The sequence below is a fragment of the Lynx canadensis genome, chromosome A2 (assembly GCF_007474595.2).
Source record: "Lynx canadensis isolate LIC74 chromosome A2, mLynCan4.pri.v2, whole genome shotgun sequence".
Lineage (NCBI taxonomy): Eukaryota > Metazoa > Chordata > Mammalia > Carnivora > Felidae > Lynx > Lynx canadensis.
The window spans coordinates 59,108,459-59,130,151 of NC_044304.2; the positions used below are offsets into that span (position 1 = coordinate 59,108,459).

General features: G+C 43.7%; 1 protein-coding gene across 1 annotated transcript in view; it reads left to right on the top strand.

The window, feature by feature from the left end:
* Positions 1–408: 408 nt before the first annotated feature.
* Positions 409–21,693, top strand: part of TXNRD3 (thioredoxin reductase 3) — a gene marked incomplete at its 5' end in the record, with an annotated part of 68,049 nt that continues 46,764 nt past the window's right edge. Inside the window, 5 exons of the mRNA XM_030296415.1 lie at positions 409–798; positions 15,076–15,136; positions 16,408–16,517; positions 18,899–19,003; positions 19,451–19,523. Of these exons, the coding sequence (XP_030152275.1) occupies positions 409–798; positions 15,076–15,136; positions 16,408–16,517; positions 18,899–19,003; positions 19,451–19,523 (739 nt within the window). The remainder of the gene's footprint in view (positions 799–15,075; positions 15,137–16,407; positions 16,518–18,898; positions 19,004–19,450; positions 19,524–21,693) is intronic.

The window sequence follows — 21,693 nt, forward strand, 5'->3', positions numbered from 1 at the left end:
GTGGCGGAGCGGGGGCGTGGCGGGCGGGGGCGTGGCGGCGCCGGGGGCGTGGCGGCGCCGGGGGCGTGGCGGCGCCGGGGGCGTGGCGGGGGGGGGGGGCGGCGAAGGGGGGGGCGGCGCCGGGGGCGGGCGGCGCGGGGGGGGCGGCGCCGGGGCGGGGCGGCGCGGGGGCGGGGCGGCGCCGGGGGCGGGGCGGCGCCGGGGGCGGGGCGGCGCCGGGGGCGGGGCGGCGCCGGGGGGGGGGCGGCGCGGGGGGCGGCCGCGGGGGCGGCGGGCCGCCGGGGCGGGGGCGGCGCCGGGGGGCGGCGCCGGGGCGGGGCCGGCTCGCGTGGGGCGGGTCGGCCGGGGCGGGCTGTCGCCGGGCGGGCGGCGCCTGGGGGCGGGGGCGGCGAGCGGCGGTCAGGCTAACTTGTGGCCAGTCCGTGGCTTGGGCGGTGTTCACGGTTCCCCCTTTCCAGGCCCGGTTCTGGCGCCGCCGCCAGCCTCTCGGTCCCTGAGCAGGTCCGGCCAGGCCGGGAGCGACACCGAGGCCCTGGCCAACCACCGCCACCACCGCCGCCGCGGGCGCAGACCTCGCCAGGGCCGGTGAAGGTGGGCACCGCCCCCAACCGCCGCCTGGGCAGCGTCCGCGGAGTGCTTGTGTCTTCGCCGCCGGGGCGCCGGGCCCGCCTGTCGTCTCCCGGCACCGGCCGCTCGTCTTCCGAGGCCCGCGAGGAGCTGCGGCGCCGCCTCTTGGGCCTAATCGAGGGTAACCGAGTGATGATCTTCAGCAAGAGTTACTGTCCGCACTGCACGCGGGTAGGCGGGGCGGGGGCGGGGCCGGCGGGTTGGGGGGTCGGGCCGGCTGGCTGCTGGGGGCGTGGGAGCTCGGGGGAAGCGGGGTCTCCCGGGGTCCAGGCAGCTCATCCCTTCCGCGACTCTGCGGACAGAGCGCCAGCCGGTTCAGCCCTTGGACGGGAGCCGGGATGCCGCGCGCGGTCTCGGCGGTGGTGGTGACAGGCCCCGTGGCTTGGTCCCTTTGGCACCGCGGGAGAGACGGCCACGCGGCCGACCTCCTAGACTCCGGGCCTCAGAGTCAATACTTGTTCTCGGGACTCGGCCTGTGGTTCTTCTCCTGGCGGTTAGCCTGACGTTGGCTTCTTTATCAAGAGCTTATTTGGAGAGATAAAGGCATTTCCACAAACTTTTTGCTTGGTGAAAGGGTGGTGTGGGGAGAGGCCAGGACGTGGGAGTAGACTAAAGCTGGATTCACATCCCACTTCCTAACTGCGTGACCTTGACCAGGTTACAGAACCCCCCCTAACCTTGTCTTGTTAAACGAACGTAAGGAAGGGTGCGAGGATGGTACCAGGTGATGGGTAATTTCAGCTGTCTTGCCCACTGCCTTAACTTTTGTTGGGCTGGCTGGGAATGCAGCATTGTTTTTCTGGGCACATTTGTTTTTAGTGGAAAAATGACCCGTGTAGAAACGAACCCAAGTAAGAGAAACCCATCTGTACAAACAGGGACTTTCAGTACTTTGAACTGCATATTATCAAAAAGTTGAAATAATAATACATGGAATATGAAAAAACATAAACTATTAGGTTAGGTTTATCAAATTATAAGCTATGTTTTTCAGGTTTATTTTCAGGTTTACATTGCCTTATATTGTTTCATAAAACATGTACATCATGCATATACATCTTAAAGGATAATGAAACACTTGTGTTTTGGAAACCTTGGATGCCTCTTCCTCCTTACTGCTAACCTTAAAAATAAAACTGCCCGCGGCGCCTGGGTGGCTCCGACTTCAGTTCAGGTTGTGATCTCGTGGTTTTCCGGTTCGAGCCCCGGGTTGGGCTCTACTGACAGCTCAGAGCCTGGAGCCTGCTTCGGATTCTGTTTCCCTCTCTTTCTGCCCCTCCCCTGCTCATGCGCGCTCTCTCTCGCTATCGCTCTCGCTCTCTCTCTCTCTCTCTCTCTCTTTCGTGCTCTCCCTGTCAAGAATAAATAAACAGTAAACAAATGGTCTTGGGCACCTGGGTGGCTCTGTCAGTTAAGCGTCCAACTTCAGCTCAGGTCATGATCTCACAGCTCCTGAGTTTGAGCCCCAAGTCTGGCTGACAGCTCAGAGCCTCGAGCCTGCTTCAGATTCTGTGTCTCCCTCTCTCTCTGACCCTCCCCCATTCATGCTCTGTCTCTCTCTGTCTCAAAAATAAATAAACGTTAAAAAAAATAAAAAAAAGAGCAGAATTACAGTCCAGGACAAGCAAACTACCATGAAACCACAGGCAAAACCATAGGCAAATCTGAACAGAGGAGAGGGCTGTTTTTTTATAGAGGAAGAGGGAGATTGGCAGGGCCATTGTAAACAAGAAGTACTCTGGGGTAAACTGGGGGTTCCGAGCATGATGGCTTTTCACTGGCTGTACTGGCGAGGCTGTTCCCTGGGGCTGAGAAAGGCTTTCTTCTTTCTGCTGGGGTACTGATAGTATCTGAGCAAGATCCTTCTCCTTCTTATTGGGTTTGCAATTGATGGGGAGTGGTAGGGTGTGAGAGCTATCCCTCCTGAACCCCCCACCTACATTTTAGTGAGGTTTCCCTTTATTAACCTACTCCTCCCTCGCCCTCCAGCCCACCCTCACTGGGGTTTACAACTGTCCAAAATTCCTTGCTTTGCTTTACAGTTTTCCCAAATACATGTATATCCTTAAATGATATTTTGTTGCATTTGGCTTGTTTTGGTACTTTATGAAAGTAGAAATCATACATATGTATTATTTTGCAGTTTTCCTCTCAGCAGTTATGTTTTAGAGATTCACGCGTGTTAGTATCTGCAGCTGTGGTTTGTTAATTTTCATATCTGTAATCCTTAGGATGAATCATACCACATTTTATTGATTGTGCTGTGTCTAGTATTTTGCTCTTGAAAACAGTACAGCTGTGCCTTTTCTTGCAAGTAAGCTATGTGCAAGTATGTAACACTTTATCTTAGAGTAGGTATCTTGAAGCTGACCTTGCCTAAGTGACTCCAAGACGTTTTTCCAAGTGATTATACCGCTGGCAGTATATAAGTGCTCCCCTTGTTCTAAGTTCTTGCCAACTGTTGAGACATTTAATGATCGCCATTCTGGCAGTTATGAAATGGTAGTCTTCTGTGGCTTTAATTTTCAATTTCCCCAACAAGGTAAACATCTTCTCATGTGTTTACAGGTCATTTGGGTTTCCTCTCTATGAAATTCACATCTCATGCTTATTTCTCTGTCAGGTATTTATTTTTGTTCTGATTCATAGCTGTTCTTTGTATATTTTGGGTGCTGATCCTTTGGATATATGTGTTGGCAGTCTCCCAGATTTGACTTTTCTTTTCATTCTGATTGTGAGATTTTTCAGCTAACTGAAATTTGCCAAGTTTAATGTAGTTGAGTCTGTCACTTCTTTTTCCTTTGTGCTTTTTGTATCATCTTTAAGAAACCTGTTTCTACCTCCGAGGTCATAAAGATACTCTCCTGTTTTAGCTCCTGAAAGTTTTGGAGCATGCTTCTGACACCTTCTCACACCTTTATTCTACCTGTACTTGATGCTGATGATGTGAGTGGAGATCCAGTTTGGTTTTTTTCTTTATGACTTACCAGATAATCACTGTTTCATTTATTGGAGAGTCCATCCTTTCTGTGCTACTTTGTTGTTGTTGTTGTTTTACTGTTTATGTATCTTTGAGAGAGAGAGAGAGAGAGAGAGAGAGAGCGAGCGAGCATGAGCGGGGGAGAGGCAGAGAGAGAGACACACACAGAATCCGAAGCAGGCTCCAGGCTCTGAGCTGTTAGCACAGAGCCTGACACAGGGCTCGAAGTTGTGAACCGTGAGATCATGACCTGAGCTGAAGTCAGAGGCTTACCCAACTGAGCCACCCAAGCGTCCCCTTTCTGTGCTACTTTGAATGCTCACTCAACATGACCATCAAGTTCTTCTGTATGCATTGATCTGTTTCCAGGCGTTGCCTTCTATCTCTGCTCTTTTAAGTTGTCCTTTGGAGCTTATAAAAGGGCCAAGTGATCAGAAAGGTACCTGTCCACTGTTGTATCACTGGGGCCTAGAATAGTGTCAGGCATGTAACGTGCATTGAATAAATAAATGGTCTTAGATCATTCTAGTCGAACCTTTGCTGATGAAGAAAATCTTAGGACAAATGATCCTGCATCCTGTGTTTGTCAACACTTCCAATAATGTGGCAACTAGTTTCAGTCCCATTACATAATTGGATAGCTCTGATTGTTAGATTTTTTTTTTAGAACTTGAGCCAATTGGGGCTCCTGGGTGGCTCAGTCCTTTGAGCTTCGGACTTCGGCTCAGGTCCTATCTCATGGTTTGTGAGTTTCAGCCCCACTTTGGGCTCTGTGCTGACAGATCAGAGCCTGGAGCTGCTTCGGATTCTGTGTTTCCTTCTCTCTCTCTGCCCCTCCTCTGCTCATGCTCTGTCTCTCTCATAAAAAACATTAAAAAAAAAAAAAAAAAAAGGAAATCTGCTTTTACTTGAATGATCGATCTTCTGGTATTTTCTCTCAGCGTTTTTCTTACCTGGCCAGGCAGCCCACTTTTTTTTATTATTATTATTTTTAAAAATGTTTTATTTATTTTTGAGAGAGAGAGAGAGAGAACACAAGTGGGAGTGGGGCAGAGAGAGAGAGGGAGACACAGAATCTGAAGCAGGCTCCAGGCTCTGAGGTGTCAGCACAGAGCCTGACGCAGGGCTCGAACCTAGGAACGGTGAGATCATGACCTGAGCTGAAGTCGGACACTTAACTGACTGAGCCACCCAGGTGCCCCCAGCCCATTTTCTTTATGTACTCATATCATTTATCTGTATACTTGACCCTTCACTAATTTGATTGTACAAAAGTTTGACTATGAACCTTTGAAATGTATCACCCCAAATTGGACACCTTATTCAACATCTGTGTGGAATCAAGCAGAGAGGTTTCTTCCTTGATTGGGCCACTAATATTATTCAACAAGCATTATGGGAGCTTAGTGTTGTGGAAACACAAAAATGAATAAACTGAGAACTCATAGTCCAATGAGCAGTAGTCAGCCAGCTCTCCTGTCCTGCAAGAAGTGACTGGAAAAAAAAAAAAAAAAGAGAATGAGAGGCAAAGATAATCGCTTGTGTGGCGGATCGGAAAATTTTCAGGAAATTGTATGTAAGCTGTTTCTTGAGAGATACATTGGATATCTGTAGGTAAAAAAGAGCATCTAGCCAAAGAATTAGTATAAGCAAAAGTAGGAGATGCTGAAATGAAAATAGTGTGTGGCTGAACGGAGGGGATATGATAGGAATCAGGAGAGTAATTGGAAAATGGCTGGAAATTTACACTTAAAGTCATATTGAGGAGACCTTAAAATGCTCCTAGGTAAGCGTGGACTTAATGATGTGGGCAGAGTCATCTCAGACTTTTGAGAAGAGGAGTGAAGAGGTCTGTGATTTGAAATCTGGCAATGGTATGAAGAGTAGACTGTGGAAACAGCTAGATGAGTGGAGACGTTACTGTTAGGATAATGGCCCAAACTACAGTGGAAAAAAACGCCCTGATTTTTTTTTTTAAGTTTATTTATTTTTTTTGAGAGAGAGAGAAAGAGAGCATGCACAGACATGAGTGGTGGAGGGACAGAGAGAGAGGGAGAGAGAGAGAATCCCAACCAGGCTCCGCATTACCAGCTGGGAGCCGGACACGGCTCAAACTCACAACCTGTGAGATTACGGCCTGAGCCGAAACCAAGAGTCAGATGCTTAACTGACCGAGCCACCTGGGTGCCCCACAGAAGCGCCCTGAGGTTTTAAACTTCTTCCCCAAATTAACTTTAAGCCATGTTTCCCCAGTCCTGAATCCATATGTTTGTGTGTTAAAATTTCATACATCCGTTGTCAGCTTTGTGGGGGCAGTAACATATATATAACATAAATTTTACTGTTTTAACCATTACTGTGCAACCATCATCACTGCCATCTGTCCACAGAACCTGTTTCATCTTCCCCAGCTAAATTCTTCATTCCCGTTCCCATCGAGCCCCGGAAACCACCATTCTGTTTTCGTCTCCATGAATTGAACCACTCTAGTTGCCTCATATAAGTGACATCATGCAAGATATGCCTTCTTGTGACTCACTTATTTCACTGAGCACAGTATCCTCAAAGTTCCTCCACGTTGTAGCCTGAGAGAATTTCTTTTCTGAATAATCCATTATATGTGTTCCTCCAGTGACGGATACTTGGGTCGCTTCCACCTTTAGGCCATTGTGAATGTTGCTGTTGTTAACAGGGGTGTACAAATTGATGTTTGAGTCCCTCCTTTGAGTTCTTTTGGGTATATACGCGGAGATGGGAATTGCTGGATCGTGTATATGGTAGTTCAATTTTTAATTTTTTGAGGAACTACCACGCTGTTTTCCGTAGTGGTCACACCATTTCACATTTCCACCAACAGTTTCCAGTTTCTCCAAATCCTTGCCAACACTTGTTATTTTCTGTTTTTTGTTTTGTTTTGTTTTTTTTAATAATAGTTATCCTGATGGGCACAAAGTGGCATCTCATTGTGGTTTTGATTTGCATTTCCCTGATGGCTATCTTTTCACGTCCTTATTGGCCATTTGATAATGGCTAATATCTTCTCTGGAGAAATGTCAATTCAAGTGCTGTGTCAAGTTTTTAAATTGAGTTATTTGTTGTTGTTGACTTTTAGGAGTTCTCTATATACTCTAGATGTGAATCCCTTACAAGGTGTGTGATTTGCAAGTGGAACTCAACAGTTTCCTCCGTTGATAGTGTCCTATGATGCACAAAAGTTTTTAATTTTCATGAGATCCAATTTGTCTGTTTTCTTTGTTCCCTGTGCCTTTCGTATCATATTGAAAGAATCATTGCCAAATCCAGTGTTGTAAGGCTTTTGCCTTATGTTTTCTTCTAAGAAGGTTTATAGTTTTAGCTCTCATGTTTATGTCTTTGATCCATTTTGAGTTAATCTTTGTATGTGGTGTTAGGTAAGGCTCCAACTTCGTTCTTTTGCATGCTGGATATCCATCCAGTTTTCTCAGCACCATTTGTTGAAAAGACTGTCCTTTCCTCATTAAATGGTCTTGGCACCCTTGTCAAAAAGTCATTGAACCTTATATGTGCGACTTTATTTCTGAAATTCCTGTTTTCTTCTGTTGATCTTTATGTCTGTGTTTATATGCCAGTATCGTACTGTTTTGGTTACAGTAAGTTTGTAGCAGTTTTTGAAATCAGGAAGTGTGAGACCTCCAACTTTATTCCTTTTCAAGGTGTTTTTGACTCTTCAGGTTTCCCTTGAGATTCTGTATGAATTTTAGGATGGATTTGTCTATTTTTGCAAAATTTGTTTTTGGGGTTTTGATAGAGATTACACTAAATATGTAGATTGCTGTAGCTAGTGTTAGCAATGTAAAGTCTTCTATTCCATGAACATGGGATTTCTTTCCATTTATCGGTGTCTAATTCTTTCAGCAACAGATAGCTGTCAGAGTACAAGTCTTTGCCTCCTTCCTGAGTTTATTCCTAAGTATGCTTCTTTATGCTATTGTAAGTGGAGTTTTTGTCTTAATTTCTCTTTTAGATTGTTCGTTGTTAGTATGTAGAAAAGCAACTGATTTTTTTGCTGTTGATTTTGTATTCTGCAACTTTGCTGAGTTTATTAACAGTTCTTTAGTACAGTCATTAGGGTTTTATACATATAAGTAATCATTGAACAGAGAGAGTTTTACTTCTTTTCCAATTTTGATGCCTTTTCTTTCTTTCTTTCTTTTTTTTTTTTTTTTTTTTTTTTTTTGCCTTATTTCTCTGGCTGGGATTTCTAGTACTTCGTTGAATAGAGGTGGTGAAAGCGGGCATTCTTGTTTTGCCCCTCGTCTTAGAGGAAATGCTTTCAATCTTTCACCGTCAAGTATGGTATTATCTGTGGGCTTTTTGTATATGGTCTTCAGCATGTTGAGGTAGTTTTTTTTTATTCTTAGTTTTTTTGAGTGTTTTTGTCATGAAAAAGATGTTGAATTTTCTTAAATGTTATATCGTATTCATTGAGATGATCGTGTAGTTTCTTTCCTTCATTCTGTTAATGTGGTGTATTATGTTGATCTGTGTTTACATGTTGAACCATACGTACGTTTTAGGAATAAATCCCACTTGGCCATGGTATATAATACTTTTAATATACTGTTGAATTTTTATTGCTATTATTTTGTTGAGGATTTTTGCATCACTATTCATCAGGGTCTGTGGTTTTCTCGTAGTGTCTTTGTCTGGCTTTGGTATCAGTGTAATGGTGCATTAGCCTTAGAGGGAGCTTAGAAGTGTACCCTCTTCAATGTTTTGGAAGAGTTTGAGGAGGATTGGTGTTTCTTCTTCTTTGTATGTTTGGTAGAATTCACCAGCGAAGCCATCTAGTCCTGGGCTTTTCTTTGTTGGGAGGCTTTTGATTGCAGGTTCAGTCTCCTTACTAGTTATAGGTCTATTTCCATTCACTATTCATGATTCAGTCTTAGGAAGTTGTGTGTTTCTAGGAATTTATAGATTTCATGTAGATTATCTAATTTGTAATGTACAGTTGTTCATAGTACTCTCGTAATTCTTTTTCTTTCTGTAAAAACAGTAGTAATGCTCTTTCAATTCTGATGTTAGTTATTTGAGTCCTCTCTGTTTTTTTCTTAGTCATTGTAGCTAAAGTTATATCAATTTTGTGGATCTTCTCAAAGAACCAATTCTTGGTTTTGTTGATTTCCTCTATTGTTTTTCTATTCTCTATTTTGTTTATCTCTGCTGTGATCTTTATGTCATTTCCTCCCCATTGCTAGCTTGGAATTTAGTTATACTCTCTAGTTTCTTAAATTGTACAGTTAGATTATTAAGATATTTCCTCTTGGGGTGACTGGGTGGCTCAGTTGGCTGAGCATCTGACTCTTGATTTAGTCTTAGGTCGTGATCCCAGGGTCATGGGATAAAGCCCCACATTGGGCTCTGCACTGAGTGTGGAGCTTGCTTAAGATTCTCTCTTTCTCTCCCTCTGCCCCTCTCCCACACTTGCACTTTCTCTCTCTTTCTCTCTCTCTTGCTAAAATCAATAAAAACAAAATAAAAAAGATATTCTCTCTTTCTTAATATAAGCATTTACAGCTATAGATTTTCCTTTAATCACTACTTTCACTGGGTCCCATAAATTTTACTGTTTTATTCGGTATGTTGTATGTTCCTTTGAGAAGATGTTCTCTAATTTCCCTTGTGATTTCTTCATTGACCCATTGTTTAAGAATGTGTTGGTTTAATTTCCACGTATTTGTGGACCTTCTGGTTTTCTTTCTGCTATTGATATTTAGTTTCATTCTACAATGATCAAAACAGATACTTTTTATGATTTCATTTTTTTTTCTTAATTAAGACTTGTTTTGTGGCCTAGCATATGGTCTACCCTGGAGAATGTTCCATGTGTACTTGAGATGTGTATTCTGCCTATCTTGGATTCAGTATTTCGTAATATGTCTATGAAGTCCATTTGGTCTGCAGTGTTCTTCAGTCCTCTGGTTCCTTATTGATCTTTTGTCTCGTTGTTCTATCTAGTTTTGAAAGTGGAATATTAAAGTCTCTTACTATAATTATAATTCTGTCCATTTCTATCTTCAGTTTGTTTAGGGTTTGCATCATACATTTGAAGCTCTGATGTTTGGTGGATACGTTTTTATAATTGTTACATCGTCTTGGCATATTAACTCTTTTATCCTTATATGATGTTTAAAAAAAATTTTTTAATGTTTATTTTTGAGAGAGAGAGGGAGGGACAAAGCGCAGGCAGGGGAGGAGCAGAGAGAGAGGGAGACACAGAATCTGAAGCAGAGCTATCAGCACAGAGCCCAACACAGGGCTTGAACCCACAAACTGCAAGATCATGACCTGAGCTGAAGTCAGATGCTTAACCAACTGAGCCACCCAGGCACCCCTATGATGTCCTTTTTAGTCTGTTATAACAGTTTTGATTTAAGGCTTATTTTGTCTTATATCAGTATAGCCATCCCTGCTCTCTTTTGGTTACTATTTAATGGAATATCTTTTCTGTCTTTTTACTTTGAATTTACGTATGTCCTTAGCTCTAAAGTGAGTCTCTTCTAGACAGCATGATGTTGGATCTTGTCTTTTTATCAGTCTGACAGTCTTTGTCTTTTGATTAGAGAGTTTAATCCATTTATATTTAAAGTAATTATTGTTAGGGAAGGACTTTTGCCATTGTATTTGTTTTCTGGATAACTCACAGGTTTTTTGTCCATTCTTTTCTTTCTGACAGTCTTCTTTTGTGTTCAGTTGATTTTTTTGTAGTGACATTTCTCATGTCCATTTGTGTGTATTTGCTAGATATTTTTGTGGCTACCATGGGGATTATATATAACATCCTAAAGGTATTACCTGTTTTAAACTGATAGCAACTTAACTTTGCCACACACAAAAACTCTGCTCCTTGGTAGTTCTGCCTCTTTTTATGTTGTCAGTGTCACAGATTACATCTTTATATATATGTATCCATTACTATAGATTTATAGTTATTTTTATGCTATTGGTTTTTTTTTAAACCTTATAGAAGAGTAAGAAAATGTACTTATGAGGGCACCTGGGTGGTTCAGTCAGTTTAGTGTCTGACTCTTGGTTTCTGTTCGGGTCATAGTCTCACAGTTCATGGGACTGAGCCCCATGTTAGGCTCTGTGCTGATAGCATGGAGCCTGCTTGGGATTCTCTCTCTCTGCCTCTCCCCCTCTCATGCTCATGCTTGCCCTCTCTCTGAAAATAATAAACATTAAAAAAAATGTAATTATGAACTAAAATCATAACAACACTTGTTTGTATATTTGTCCATATGTTTAGCTTTACTGGAGAATTTTGCATCTTCATATGGCTTTGAATTTCCAAATAACATTGTTTCATTTCAACTTGAAGGACTTTCTTTAGCATTTCTTGTAGGGCAGGCCTAGTATTAATACTACCTCAATTTTTGTTTATCTGGGAAAATCTTAATTTCTCCCCTCATATTTAAAAAAAACTTTTTTTTAAATGTTTGTTTATTTCTGAGAGAGACAGTGTGAGCTGGCAAAGGGCAGAGAGAGAGGGAGACACAGAACTCAAGCAGGCTCCAGGCTCTGAGCTGTCAGCATTGAGCCCGATGCAGGGCTCGAACCTGCGAACCATGAGATCATGACTCTAGCCGAAGTTGGATGCTCAACCGACTGAGCCTCCCAGGTGCCCCTCCCCTCATATTTGAAGGACTGGGTTTTTTTGTTTGTGTTGTTGGTTTGTTGGTTTGTGGCCAGACATAGAAAACTTAGTTGATGGTTTTTTCCTTTTAACACTTTAAATGTTTCATCCCTCTGCCTCTGGACTACAAGGTTTTGACTGAAAAGTCCACCAATAATCTTAGGAGGATTCCTTGTACTTGTTACTTGTAAGTTACTTTGTTCTTCATACTTTCAATATCATCTCCTTGTCTTTGTCTTTCAAGAGTTTGATTACAGTGTTTCTTGGTTTGGGTCTTTTTGGGCTTTTCCTTTGGGTTTTCTTTTAGTTTCTTGTGTTTGTATATCTATGTCTTTCCTCAAATTTGGGGAGTTTTTGGCCATGATTTCTTCAAATAAGCTCTATGATTCTTTCTTCAATTCCTGTAATGTATATATTGTTCTACTTTATGATGTCCTTTAAATCTCTTATTCTGTGTTCATTTTTATTCATTCTTTTTCCTTTTTGTGCCTCACAGTAATTTCAAATGCCCCATCTTCAAATTCACTGATCCTTTCTTCTGCGTGTTGGGAGTTTTCTGTTCAGCCCATCCAGTGACTTTTTCAATTCAGTCATTGGATTTTTCAGTTTTAGAGTTTCTGTGTGGTTATTTCTTATCTTTTTATTGATAATCTCTTTTTACTTCTGTATCATTTTCCTGGTTTCCTTTAACTCCTTGTATTTTTCTCTTTGTGTTTAGAATAGTTGTTGTAAGGGGTGCCTGGGTCGCTCAGTCGGTTAGGGCATCCGACTTCGGCTCAGGTCATGATCTGACAGTTCGCAAGATCAAGCCCCATGTCGGGCTCTGTCTCTGCTGACAGCTTGGAGCCTAGAGCCTGCTTTGGATTCTGTGTCTCCCTCTCTGCTCCTCCCCCACTTACACTCTGTCTCTGTCTCTGTCTCTGTTTCTCTCTCAAAAATAAATAAAACATTAAAAAAATGTTTTAAAGTCTTTGTCAAGTAAATCTGAAGGCTGTATTTGTTCAGGATGTTTTTGGAGATTTGTATTTTCCTTTGAATGGGTCGTGTTCTTTTATTTCTTTGTATGCATATGATCTTTAGTTGAAAATTCAGCATATAAAACAGCTACCTGTCATAGTCTTTGCAGACTGGCTTCATGCTGGGGGAGAACTTCACTAATCAGTGCAGCATGAAGTCTTGCCATCTTTTTAGGCCTTTTCTGGACATTTGTCTTCCCTGGTCCTGTCTGTGCTTTTCACACATGGGCTCAATTTTCCTGTATACAAGGCTGTTTTGGTTTGGTTTTGTTAACCTTTATTTTTGAGAGAGTGAGACAGAGCATGAGCAGGGGAGGGGCAGAGAGGGAGGGAGACACAGAATCCGAAGCAGGCTCCAGGCTCCGAGCTGTCAGCGTAGAGCCTGACGCGGGGCTCAAACTCGTGAACCGTGAGATCATGACCTGAGTCGAAGTCAGATGCTCAACTGACTGGGCCACCCAGGCGCCCCTATACAGGGCTGTTTTGAAGTATGTTAGCGCCTGGGTGGCCCATTCAGTTAAGCATTCAACTCTTGATTTCAGCTCAGGTTGTGAACTCACTGCGAGTTCGAGCCCCCTGTCAGGCTCTGCACTGACAGTATGGAGCCTTTTTGGGATTCTCTCTCTCTCCCTCTCTCTCCGCCCCTTTCCTTCTTGCTTGTGCGTGGGTGCATGCTCTCTCTTTCTCCCTTTCCCTCTCTCGCTGTCTTTCAAAATACATAAATACACTTAAAAAAAAATCTTTAAGGTGTGTTAAATTCCTCAAGAATCTTTCCCCTGCTTCTACTTGGGACCTTAGCTGTTATCTTGTAGTCTCCTGCCTGTAATTTCTTGCCCCCAATCGTCTGCAGATTTGTAGTCCATTTTCAGTTTTCGTGAGTGACCCCCACTGCACCTCATGGCTTCCACTAGCCTAAGATCCCAGCAACTTTTGACCATCTGAACTCTGAGTTAGGCATCACAGAGACCGATCCCTAAGGCAGCCCTTGAGTTAGAACATGCACAGTTGGGCTGTGTGCTCTCCCCATTTTGTGGAACGGAACTGGGGCCCAGGCTGCTGCTCACCTCTTACTGTGCCTTGAAACATCAAGGAGTGGGTGACTTACACGCCATTAAAAATGCCGCAGGATTTTCTGCTATTTTAAATTCGGTGTTTTCTTCATTGGGCATACACTTCATTGCTGTAGATCTTTGACCCGTTTCCTATTAAGTTATCTTACTTTAAGATTGTTGAACTTCTTGGATATGTAGATTACTGTTTTTCATCAAATTGGGGACATTTTTAGACATTTCTTCAAAAAACTTCCTTCTCCTTTCTTTTTTTCTCATATTCACCCTGTGTATGTTGGTGTGCTCAGTTTCTCTGACATGTTTCTCTGACACTATCCATTTTTCCCCCCTTCTTTTTTCTCTGTGGTTTCAGGTTGCACAATCTCTATTGATGTATCCTCAAGTATACTAATTATTTTCTTTTGCCAGTTTAAATCTGTGTTGAGGCACTCCAGTGAACTTTTTTTAAAATGTTTATTTATTTTGAGAGAGAGAGAGAGAAAGAGTGTGAGAGAAAAAGGGCCGAGAGAGGGGAGGACAGACAATCTGAAGCAGGCTCTATGCTGACACGGGGCTCGAACTCATGAACAGTGAGATCATGACCTGAGCCAAAGCCTTGTCCACGCTCTTGTCCAGTGAGGTCTGGGCCCCTTTGCAGGGGTAGTTTTTGAAGCCTATTTGTGACTCATTCTGACCCTAGAGGGGCTATTGGCCAAAGCTTCTTGGCTTTCTTTGGACAATTGCCGGCTTGCAATTGTCTGTTCCTCTCAGGAAGCTACCAGCCTTCTCCTTTTTTCTTACCACCAGAATCTTCATTGTTTTCAAGAGTGCCTTTAGACTTTGACCTCCCTGCCGCCCCCCTCCCCCCACCCCAGTCTATTTCAAATAAAGTCCTTTCTTTTGGATAGAGCTTTGGCCTCTCTGATCTTAGGTTACCTCTTCCCCTGGGCAAAATCTCTGAGACCTTGCTCCAGACGTAGGGGTGGGACAGCGACCTGATTCTCTTGGCATGACAACCCTGCTTTATGAGTGGGGTTCTGGGTGCGGACTATAGCCTCTGGTCTTGTTGGCTTACCTCTCCCAGCCCGAAAACTTGCTGTACAGTATTTTTGGCCGGGGGTAGAGCCTTTGATCTGTGAGTGGGGGCTGGGTGAAAGAAGGGAGGAAGGGAGGAGCTCCTGTGTCGTTAGCCACACTCTCCACGAATGGTGGCTTTTGCCACTCTGAGCGGTGGTGAGACTAAGAAATGCCAGTGGCCTGCCCCTTCTGGTGCCAGGGATTTCAGGGATTAGGGAGCCTCATTTTCTTGTTCACACTTGAAATAGAGCTTCTATCTAGCTGACCTAGGGGCAGGGGCGGGAGGGTGCAGGTCATGACTCTGATCTACCAGAGTTGCTTGACTAAATGCTTCATTTGCTGTGTGCCCTTAGGACAATTCCCAGAGACTTTAAATGATTGTTTCTTTAGTAGTTTTCACCAGTTGTGGGTGTTTCACCAGGGAGCGGTTCTGCCAAGCTCCCAGTGCCTCTGTCCCGGAAGTGGAACGTCTGGGCTTTCTCTGGAGGGCTGAGGGCATGAAGGGTGTTAAGTGATGGTGAAAAGGGACCTTAAAATACTACTTTGACTGCGATTAGGTAACTGGACATCTACTTCGAACACCTGTATGCCATATTTTGTAGCTCTGTTGAATCTTCCTGAGTGTAAAACCCAGGTACATTTTTGTTACAGGTTAAAGAACTGTTTTCTTCTTTGGGCGTTCAGTGTAATATCTTGGAACTTGATCAAGTTGGTAAGTAGGATGGGTAGTGTATACTTTTGTTTGTAATAAACAGCAACAAGACTAACTACCTGCCGTTTGCTTTGTTCAGTTCAATTTACTCTTGTCTCTTTGGGTTAGGCGAGCCGTCTTTGTCTACATTCAACCATGCAGAAAATAGAACACTACACGACAAATAATTGGGTGTAGATTTTTTTTTAATGTTTATTTTTGAGAGAGAGAGAGAGAGAGACACAGCATGAGCAGGGGAGTGGCAGAGAGAGAGGCAGTCACAGAATCCGAAACAGGCTCCAGGCTCTGAGCTGTCAGCACAGAGCCCGACACGGGGCTCGAACTCACGGAGTGTGAGATCATGACCTGAGCCGAAGTTGGATGCTTAAACGACTGAGCCACCCAGGCGCCCCTAGATTTTTTTATTTATATGCTTTTCATATTTGAGGGAAGGGAGCAGGAGGAAGATGTATAAACGGCTAACCTTGAAACCCTTCAAGGCGTGTCATAAGTATCTGACAACTTTCTGGCAAAATAGATTAAGCTGTTATAAATGAAAAGAAACTACCCTTACTTCCTGATTGTATTAGCCATGCAGGGAAACACAGGAACTTTTCAGCTTTACGCTTTTGAATTCTTGTCATCTCTCATCCATCCAGCTAATATTAACTGAGCACTTTACACATGTGGTCTGCAAGGGTGGGAACCAGGGTGGTGAACTGAAAACAGTTTAGTTTCTGCCTCCACCAGACTTCACCAACTCCTCTTAGTCATGTCTCCTTAACAAGTGAAATGTTCCTGAATCTTTGAGACTTTTCTACGATGTATACCAAATAGGGGAGTCAGAGGTAGTCGTGGCCTTGTTTTATTTTTCGGGGTGGAGGATACACTTGGACTATGGGTCATAAAGATTTTTCACATGTAATTATAGGAAGTATTTTCTGAGTTATTACAGTTGAAGCAGATTATATCTTGATATTTGCTCTTTAAAGGAGATTCTTACCTATTTGTCTTGGCATGGCCACTGAATAATGCATCAAAATCTAATTTAGAAGGATTTGTTTTAAATGAATTTATAGATTTGCCTTTATTCTTTGTTTCCTTAGAAAATACATGGGTGTTTCCTCTTCTTGAGTCATCATTTTGTGAAGTTATATAATATATAAATATGTAAATACTGACCTTTTATGGCTGTGTGCATGTGAGCGTTTGGTGTTGTAACACTTCTGTTCAACTCCCAAAAGTTTGGAACCCTTTCAATGTTTTTACATATTTAAGTTTTTATTCTTCAGATGATGGGGCCAATGTTCAAGAAATGCTGTCAGAAATCACTAATCAGAGAACTGTGCCCAATATTTTTGTGAATAAAGTGCATATGGGTGGATGCGATCGAACTTTCCAGGTAATAATAGTATTATATGTTTTTAATGCTGTTTCTTCAAAGTTTGTTTTCACATTTATTCAAAAGGGGTGAGAATGGCTTTTAGGAGTCTATTCATTTGTCTTTTGGAAGTTGTAAAATGGAAAAGCGTGTAAGAGAGTTATCAGATCATCTTGAAAGTAGTGATAGATGAGATTGCTGTTTCTTTTTTTCATTTTTGTTTTAATGTTTATTTTAGAGAGAGAGAGCGAGTGGGAGAGGGTCAAAGAGAGAGGGAGACACAGAATCCAAAGCAGGCTCCAGGCTCCGAGCTGTCAGCACAGAGCCTGATGCGGGGTTAGAACCCACAAACTGTGAGATAATGACCTGACCTGAAGTCTGGCACTTAACCGACTGAGCCACCCTGGCCCCCCAGATTGCTGTTTCTTTTTAAGTTAGATCCTTATTCTATAACTGCTTACTTTTATTAAAATCCTGTTCCCTTATAGTTTTTATGTATGTATGTAAGTGGTAGTAGTGATTAAATACTTCTATTTCAGATTGTAACTTAAAATTACATTTTCTTGGGAAAATAGATTGTCTGCATTGTATGTTAATCTATGATCAGCATTGTTATGTATTAACAACCTGCTTCATTAGTCCCAGAAGCCATCACCCAGTTCCCATGGAGGTATGTACCTTAATCTAGAGATCCCTAAACACCTACGGGAGTGCTGGTCTTGCCACTCGTAACCTGGAGAAGATGTCAGAAGATGAATCTGGAACGTAGAGTTCTGAATTCCACTAAAAAAAAACTTTTTTTTTAATGTTTATTTTTGAGAGAGAGAGAGAGAGAGAGCAACAGAGCATGAACAGGGAAGGGACAGAGAGGGAGACACAGAATCTGAAGCAGGATCCAGGCTCTGAGCTGTCAGCACAGAGCCTGACGCAGGGCTCGAACTCACAAACTGTGAGATCATGACCTGAGCCAAAGTCAGAGGCTTAACCGACTGAGCCACCCAGGCGCCCCATCAATTCCATTTCTTATGAAAGGAGCTGCCTTGCATGGCTGATGCTTAGGATTCACAGTTTCCTAAGGGCAGCTTGAAGTCAGGAGGCCAGAGGAGTCCTTCTTAGAATGTGCCAAAAGCCTCCAGGGACACCCATCCTTCGGGGGCCGTGTGGCCTGCGCTGAGTCCCATAGTTAAGTAGCTTTTCCACTGTGCTTCCCAGGATGAGCTGGTCCACCTGGTGTCCCTAAAGCCAACGTTGTGGATGGAGCTCCCATCTTCACATAAAGAAAACTGTTGTTACCTCACACATTGAACGTCTAACCTCACCCAAGCTACTACTTTTGTTTTTTTAATGTGTACTTATTTTGAGAGAGAGGGAGAGAAAGAGTGCAAGCAGGGGAGGGGCAGAGAGGGAGGGAGACACAGAATCGGAAGCAGGTTCCAGGCTCTGAGCTGTCAGACAAGCCCGACGCGGGGCTTGAACCCACGAACTGGGAGGTCATGACCTGAGCCGAAGTCAGTCGCTCCACTGGCTGAGTCACCCAGGCGCCCCTCGCCCAAGCTACTTTGCTCAAAAGGCTGGCCAAGCAAGCAAGAGACATTGTGCAAGAGCCAGCCTTTGTGACCACGGTTGAAAGAAAAAGCAAAATTTTGTGTTGTATAGGAAGGTTACTAAGAAGCTGCAAAATTTAGGTCAAATCATGAGAAACCAGGTAAAAATGTAAAGTGTATATCCTGCTGATGATGCAGAAGAGTTTCAAAATAAAGCCTACCACAGGTGAACAGAAGATAGAGGATCTTGAAAAATGATGCTTGGCTATTTTATATTTTACTGTACTGGGTTATGATATTTTGATGGTTAGACCAAGGCACATGACCTCATCTGACAAAAAGCCATGACCTGTGGGTTATTTGACACATGTCTAGATGTCAGGTGATAATGAACAAAAAATGTATGTACTTGGCATACATTCTATCTAGTTGGACCCTATTTGAATACCATCTAGATAAATTTATAATTCGAAGTTAGATAAATTAGAGACTGTTTCTTGTGCTTTTTAAAAATTTATTATGTCATTTACATCCAAATTAACATATAGTGCACCAATGATTTCAGGAGTAGATTCCCTAAGCCCCTTACCCATTTAGCCCCTCCCCCCTCCCACAACCCCTCCAGCAACCCTCTGTTTGTTCTCCATATTTAAGAGTCTCTTATGTTTTGTCCCCCTCCCTGTTTTTATATTATTTTTGCTCCCCTTCCCTTATGTTCATCTGTTTTGTATCTTAAAGTCCAATTAGAGACTGTTTCTAAGAGTTTTAGAAAAGCAATCCATGCTGATTAAACATAGGGTACAAAGAAACAGATTTTTAAAAGGTCATGCCATACTCTCTCCTTTGATTACACCGTAGGCACATCAGAGTGGTTTGTTACAGAAGCTCCTTCAGGAAGACTCAACATACGATTATGACCTCATTGTCATTGGGGGCGGTTCTGGTGGCCTTGCATGTGCTCAGGTATGAAAATAATGAAACTCAGAGATAACTTTCCTGGCGATTGCCATAAGCACTTCTTCCCCTACTTTATTTTTTTTAACATTTATTTATTTTTGAGACAGAGAGAGACAGAGCATGAACGGGGGAGGGTCAGAGAGAGAGGGAGACACAGAATCTGAAACAGGCTCCAAGCTCCGAGCAGTCAGCACAGAGCCCGACACGGGGCTCGAACCCACGGACCGCGAGATCATGACCTGAGCCGAAGTCGGACACTTAACTGACTGAGCCACCCAGGCGCCCCCTTCCCCTACTTTAGAAAAGCCAATTTTGACGTTACAGTCCAAGCTTTTACTGTGATAATAAAAAGTAAAGGCTGTGTTCTTACATAGTCTTTTCCTTTCGGGGAGAGAAAAATTGGGGGATTGTCAGGAAAATGACGAGACCTTTATCTGTACCTTTTTTTTGTAGGAAGCTGCCATCTTGGGAAAGAAAGTTATGGTGCTAGACTTTGTGGTCCCATCACCTCAGGGCACGTCCTGGGGTAAGCGCTTTTGCCTTGTTGTTGTGACTTGTTTTCTGCTGTTTCCATACATCTTTGGCTTTCTTCAATCTAGTTAATCCTCATAACAGTCTCAAGAGGTACAACCGGCCTGTTTCATAGGTGAGGCAGGTTGAATAACTCATCTAAGATCTCATAGTTAACATGTGGTGATTGGGAAAGGGAACACAAAAATCACTAAGGAACATTTTGCAAAAAGAAAGAATTCCATGGTTCCAATATTCCAACACTTGTGCTGTAATAATTCTTGCACACCTGTGCTAACATTTTCACTTAGTTGCAGTCACCGTGTATTTATACCATGTGGTGCTGACCTAAGCTTGCCTTAACACTGGTCTGTGTTTCTGTGTCAATTTCATAGCTGCTCTCCTAGCGGCAGGACGGTCAGTCCGGTTAGTGTGTGTGTGTGTGTGTGTGTGTGTGTGATTGTCCAGGTCACTTAGTAAAGTGCACATTGGGCTTCCAGCTAAAGATGAGAACGTTCATCTTCATAGAACAGACAGATTCTGTGTTGGATATTTTCCATTCGTGTGTCAGATCCATTCTCCATGTCTCTACCCTGCTCTGTGCCCCAGAAGGCTGGCGAATTGGCAGCCTTGTCCCCTGGCTCAGCCAGTTAGTGGTCATGGGAGGAGAACAGAAGGAGGACGTTGAAGGTCTTCATTCCCTGACTCCGTCCCTGCTGGTCCCTCCCTGGTGGTCGCTGCAGGTGTATGGAAGGCCACCTCCCCTTTCATGGCCGCCCCTCTGTGGGCTGTGCCACGTGCTCAGTGTGCTTGCCCCTTCATGTGGGGTTGGCGCTGGTCCACTGTTCTGTCCCTCTTCACTCTTCGTGCCCACACCCCTGTAATCATTTCTCTATAACCTCTCTTCTGTTTCCCAGCTTGAGGGTGTCATCCGTTTCCTGCCAGAACCCTGACAAAATGTGAATGGGGCGCCTGGGTGGCTCAGTCGGTTAAGCATCCGACTTCGGCTCAGGTCACTATCTCACGGTTCGTGGGTTTGAGCCCCGTGTCGGGCTCTGTGCTGACCCCTCAGAGCCTTGAGCCTGCTTCGGATTCTGTGTCTCCCTCTCTCTCTGCCCCTACCCCGCTTGCACGCACTCTCTCTTTCTCTCTCTCTCTCAAAAATAAACATTAAAAAAAATATTTTTTAAATGTGAGAATCGTGTTTACAATTCAAATGTACTCAAAAATTTTAGCCTAGAGGGGCGCCTGGGTGGCGTAGTCGGTTAAGCGTCCGACTTCAGCCAGGTCACGATCTCGCGGTCCGTGAGTTCGAGCCCCGCGTCAGGCTCTGGGCTGATGGCTCAGAGCCTGGAGCCTGTTTCCGATTCTGTGTCTCCCTCTCTCTCTGCCCCTCCCCCGTTCATGCTCTGTCTCTCTCTGTCCCAAAAATAAATAAACGTTGAAAAAAAAATTAAAAAAAAATTTTTAGCCTAGAATTTCATACAGTAAAGCTAATCCGTCTTGATTTTCCTTGTAACGTGGATGTTAAAAAATGTGTGTGTATACCTGGCTTTTTTTTTTCTCCCTGTCTCCTCCTGCCCTCTTCCCTCTTTCTCTCCTGTCCAGAAATGTCCTACTTCTCTGGATGACCAGAAGAGAGACTGTGATCAAAGACAGAATTTTCTGATTCGTGCCCTGCACTGGAGCACTCCCGCATGGCCTGTTTTGTTCCGTTCAAGATTCAGAGTAGTGTCACCAGGGAGCTTGCAGTGGACCTAATGTTAGCTCAGAGAAGGAGTCAGACTTCCAGAGAATAAGGGCTGGAAGCTGGGGTTCCAACCCTCGGTCTGGTACCCATCTAATTAATCTAATACAGCTCTGATCCATTTAGGGGTCAGATTCAAAGGAAAGTTTTAGATTCTCTCCCCAGAAGACTATTCATATGTATATTTGTATTTTTAAAAATTTTTTTGATGTTTATTTTTTGAGAGAGAAAGAGAAACAGGGTACGAGCAGGGTGGGGGACAGAGAGAGAGGGAGACACAGAATCTGAAGCAGGATCTAGGCTCTGAGCTGTCAGCACAGAGCCCAATGCGGGGCTGGAACTCATGGACCATGAGATCATGACCCGAGCCGATGTCAGATGCTTAACCAACTAAGCCACCCAGGCGCCCCTGTACATTTGTATTTTTGCTCATCCCTGG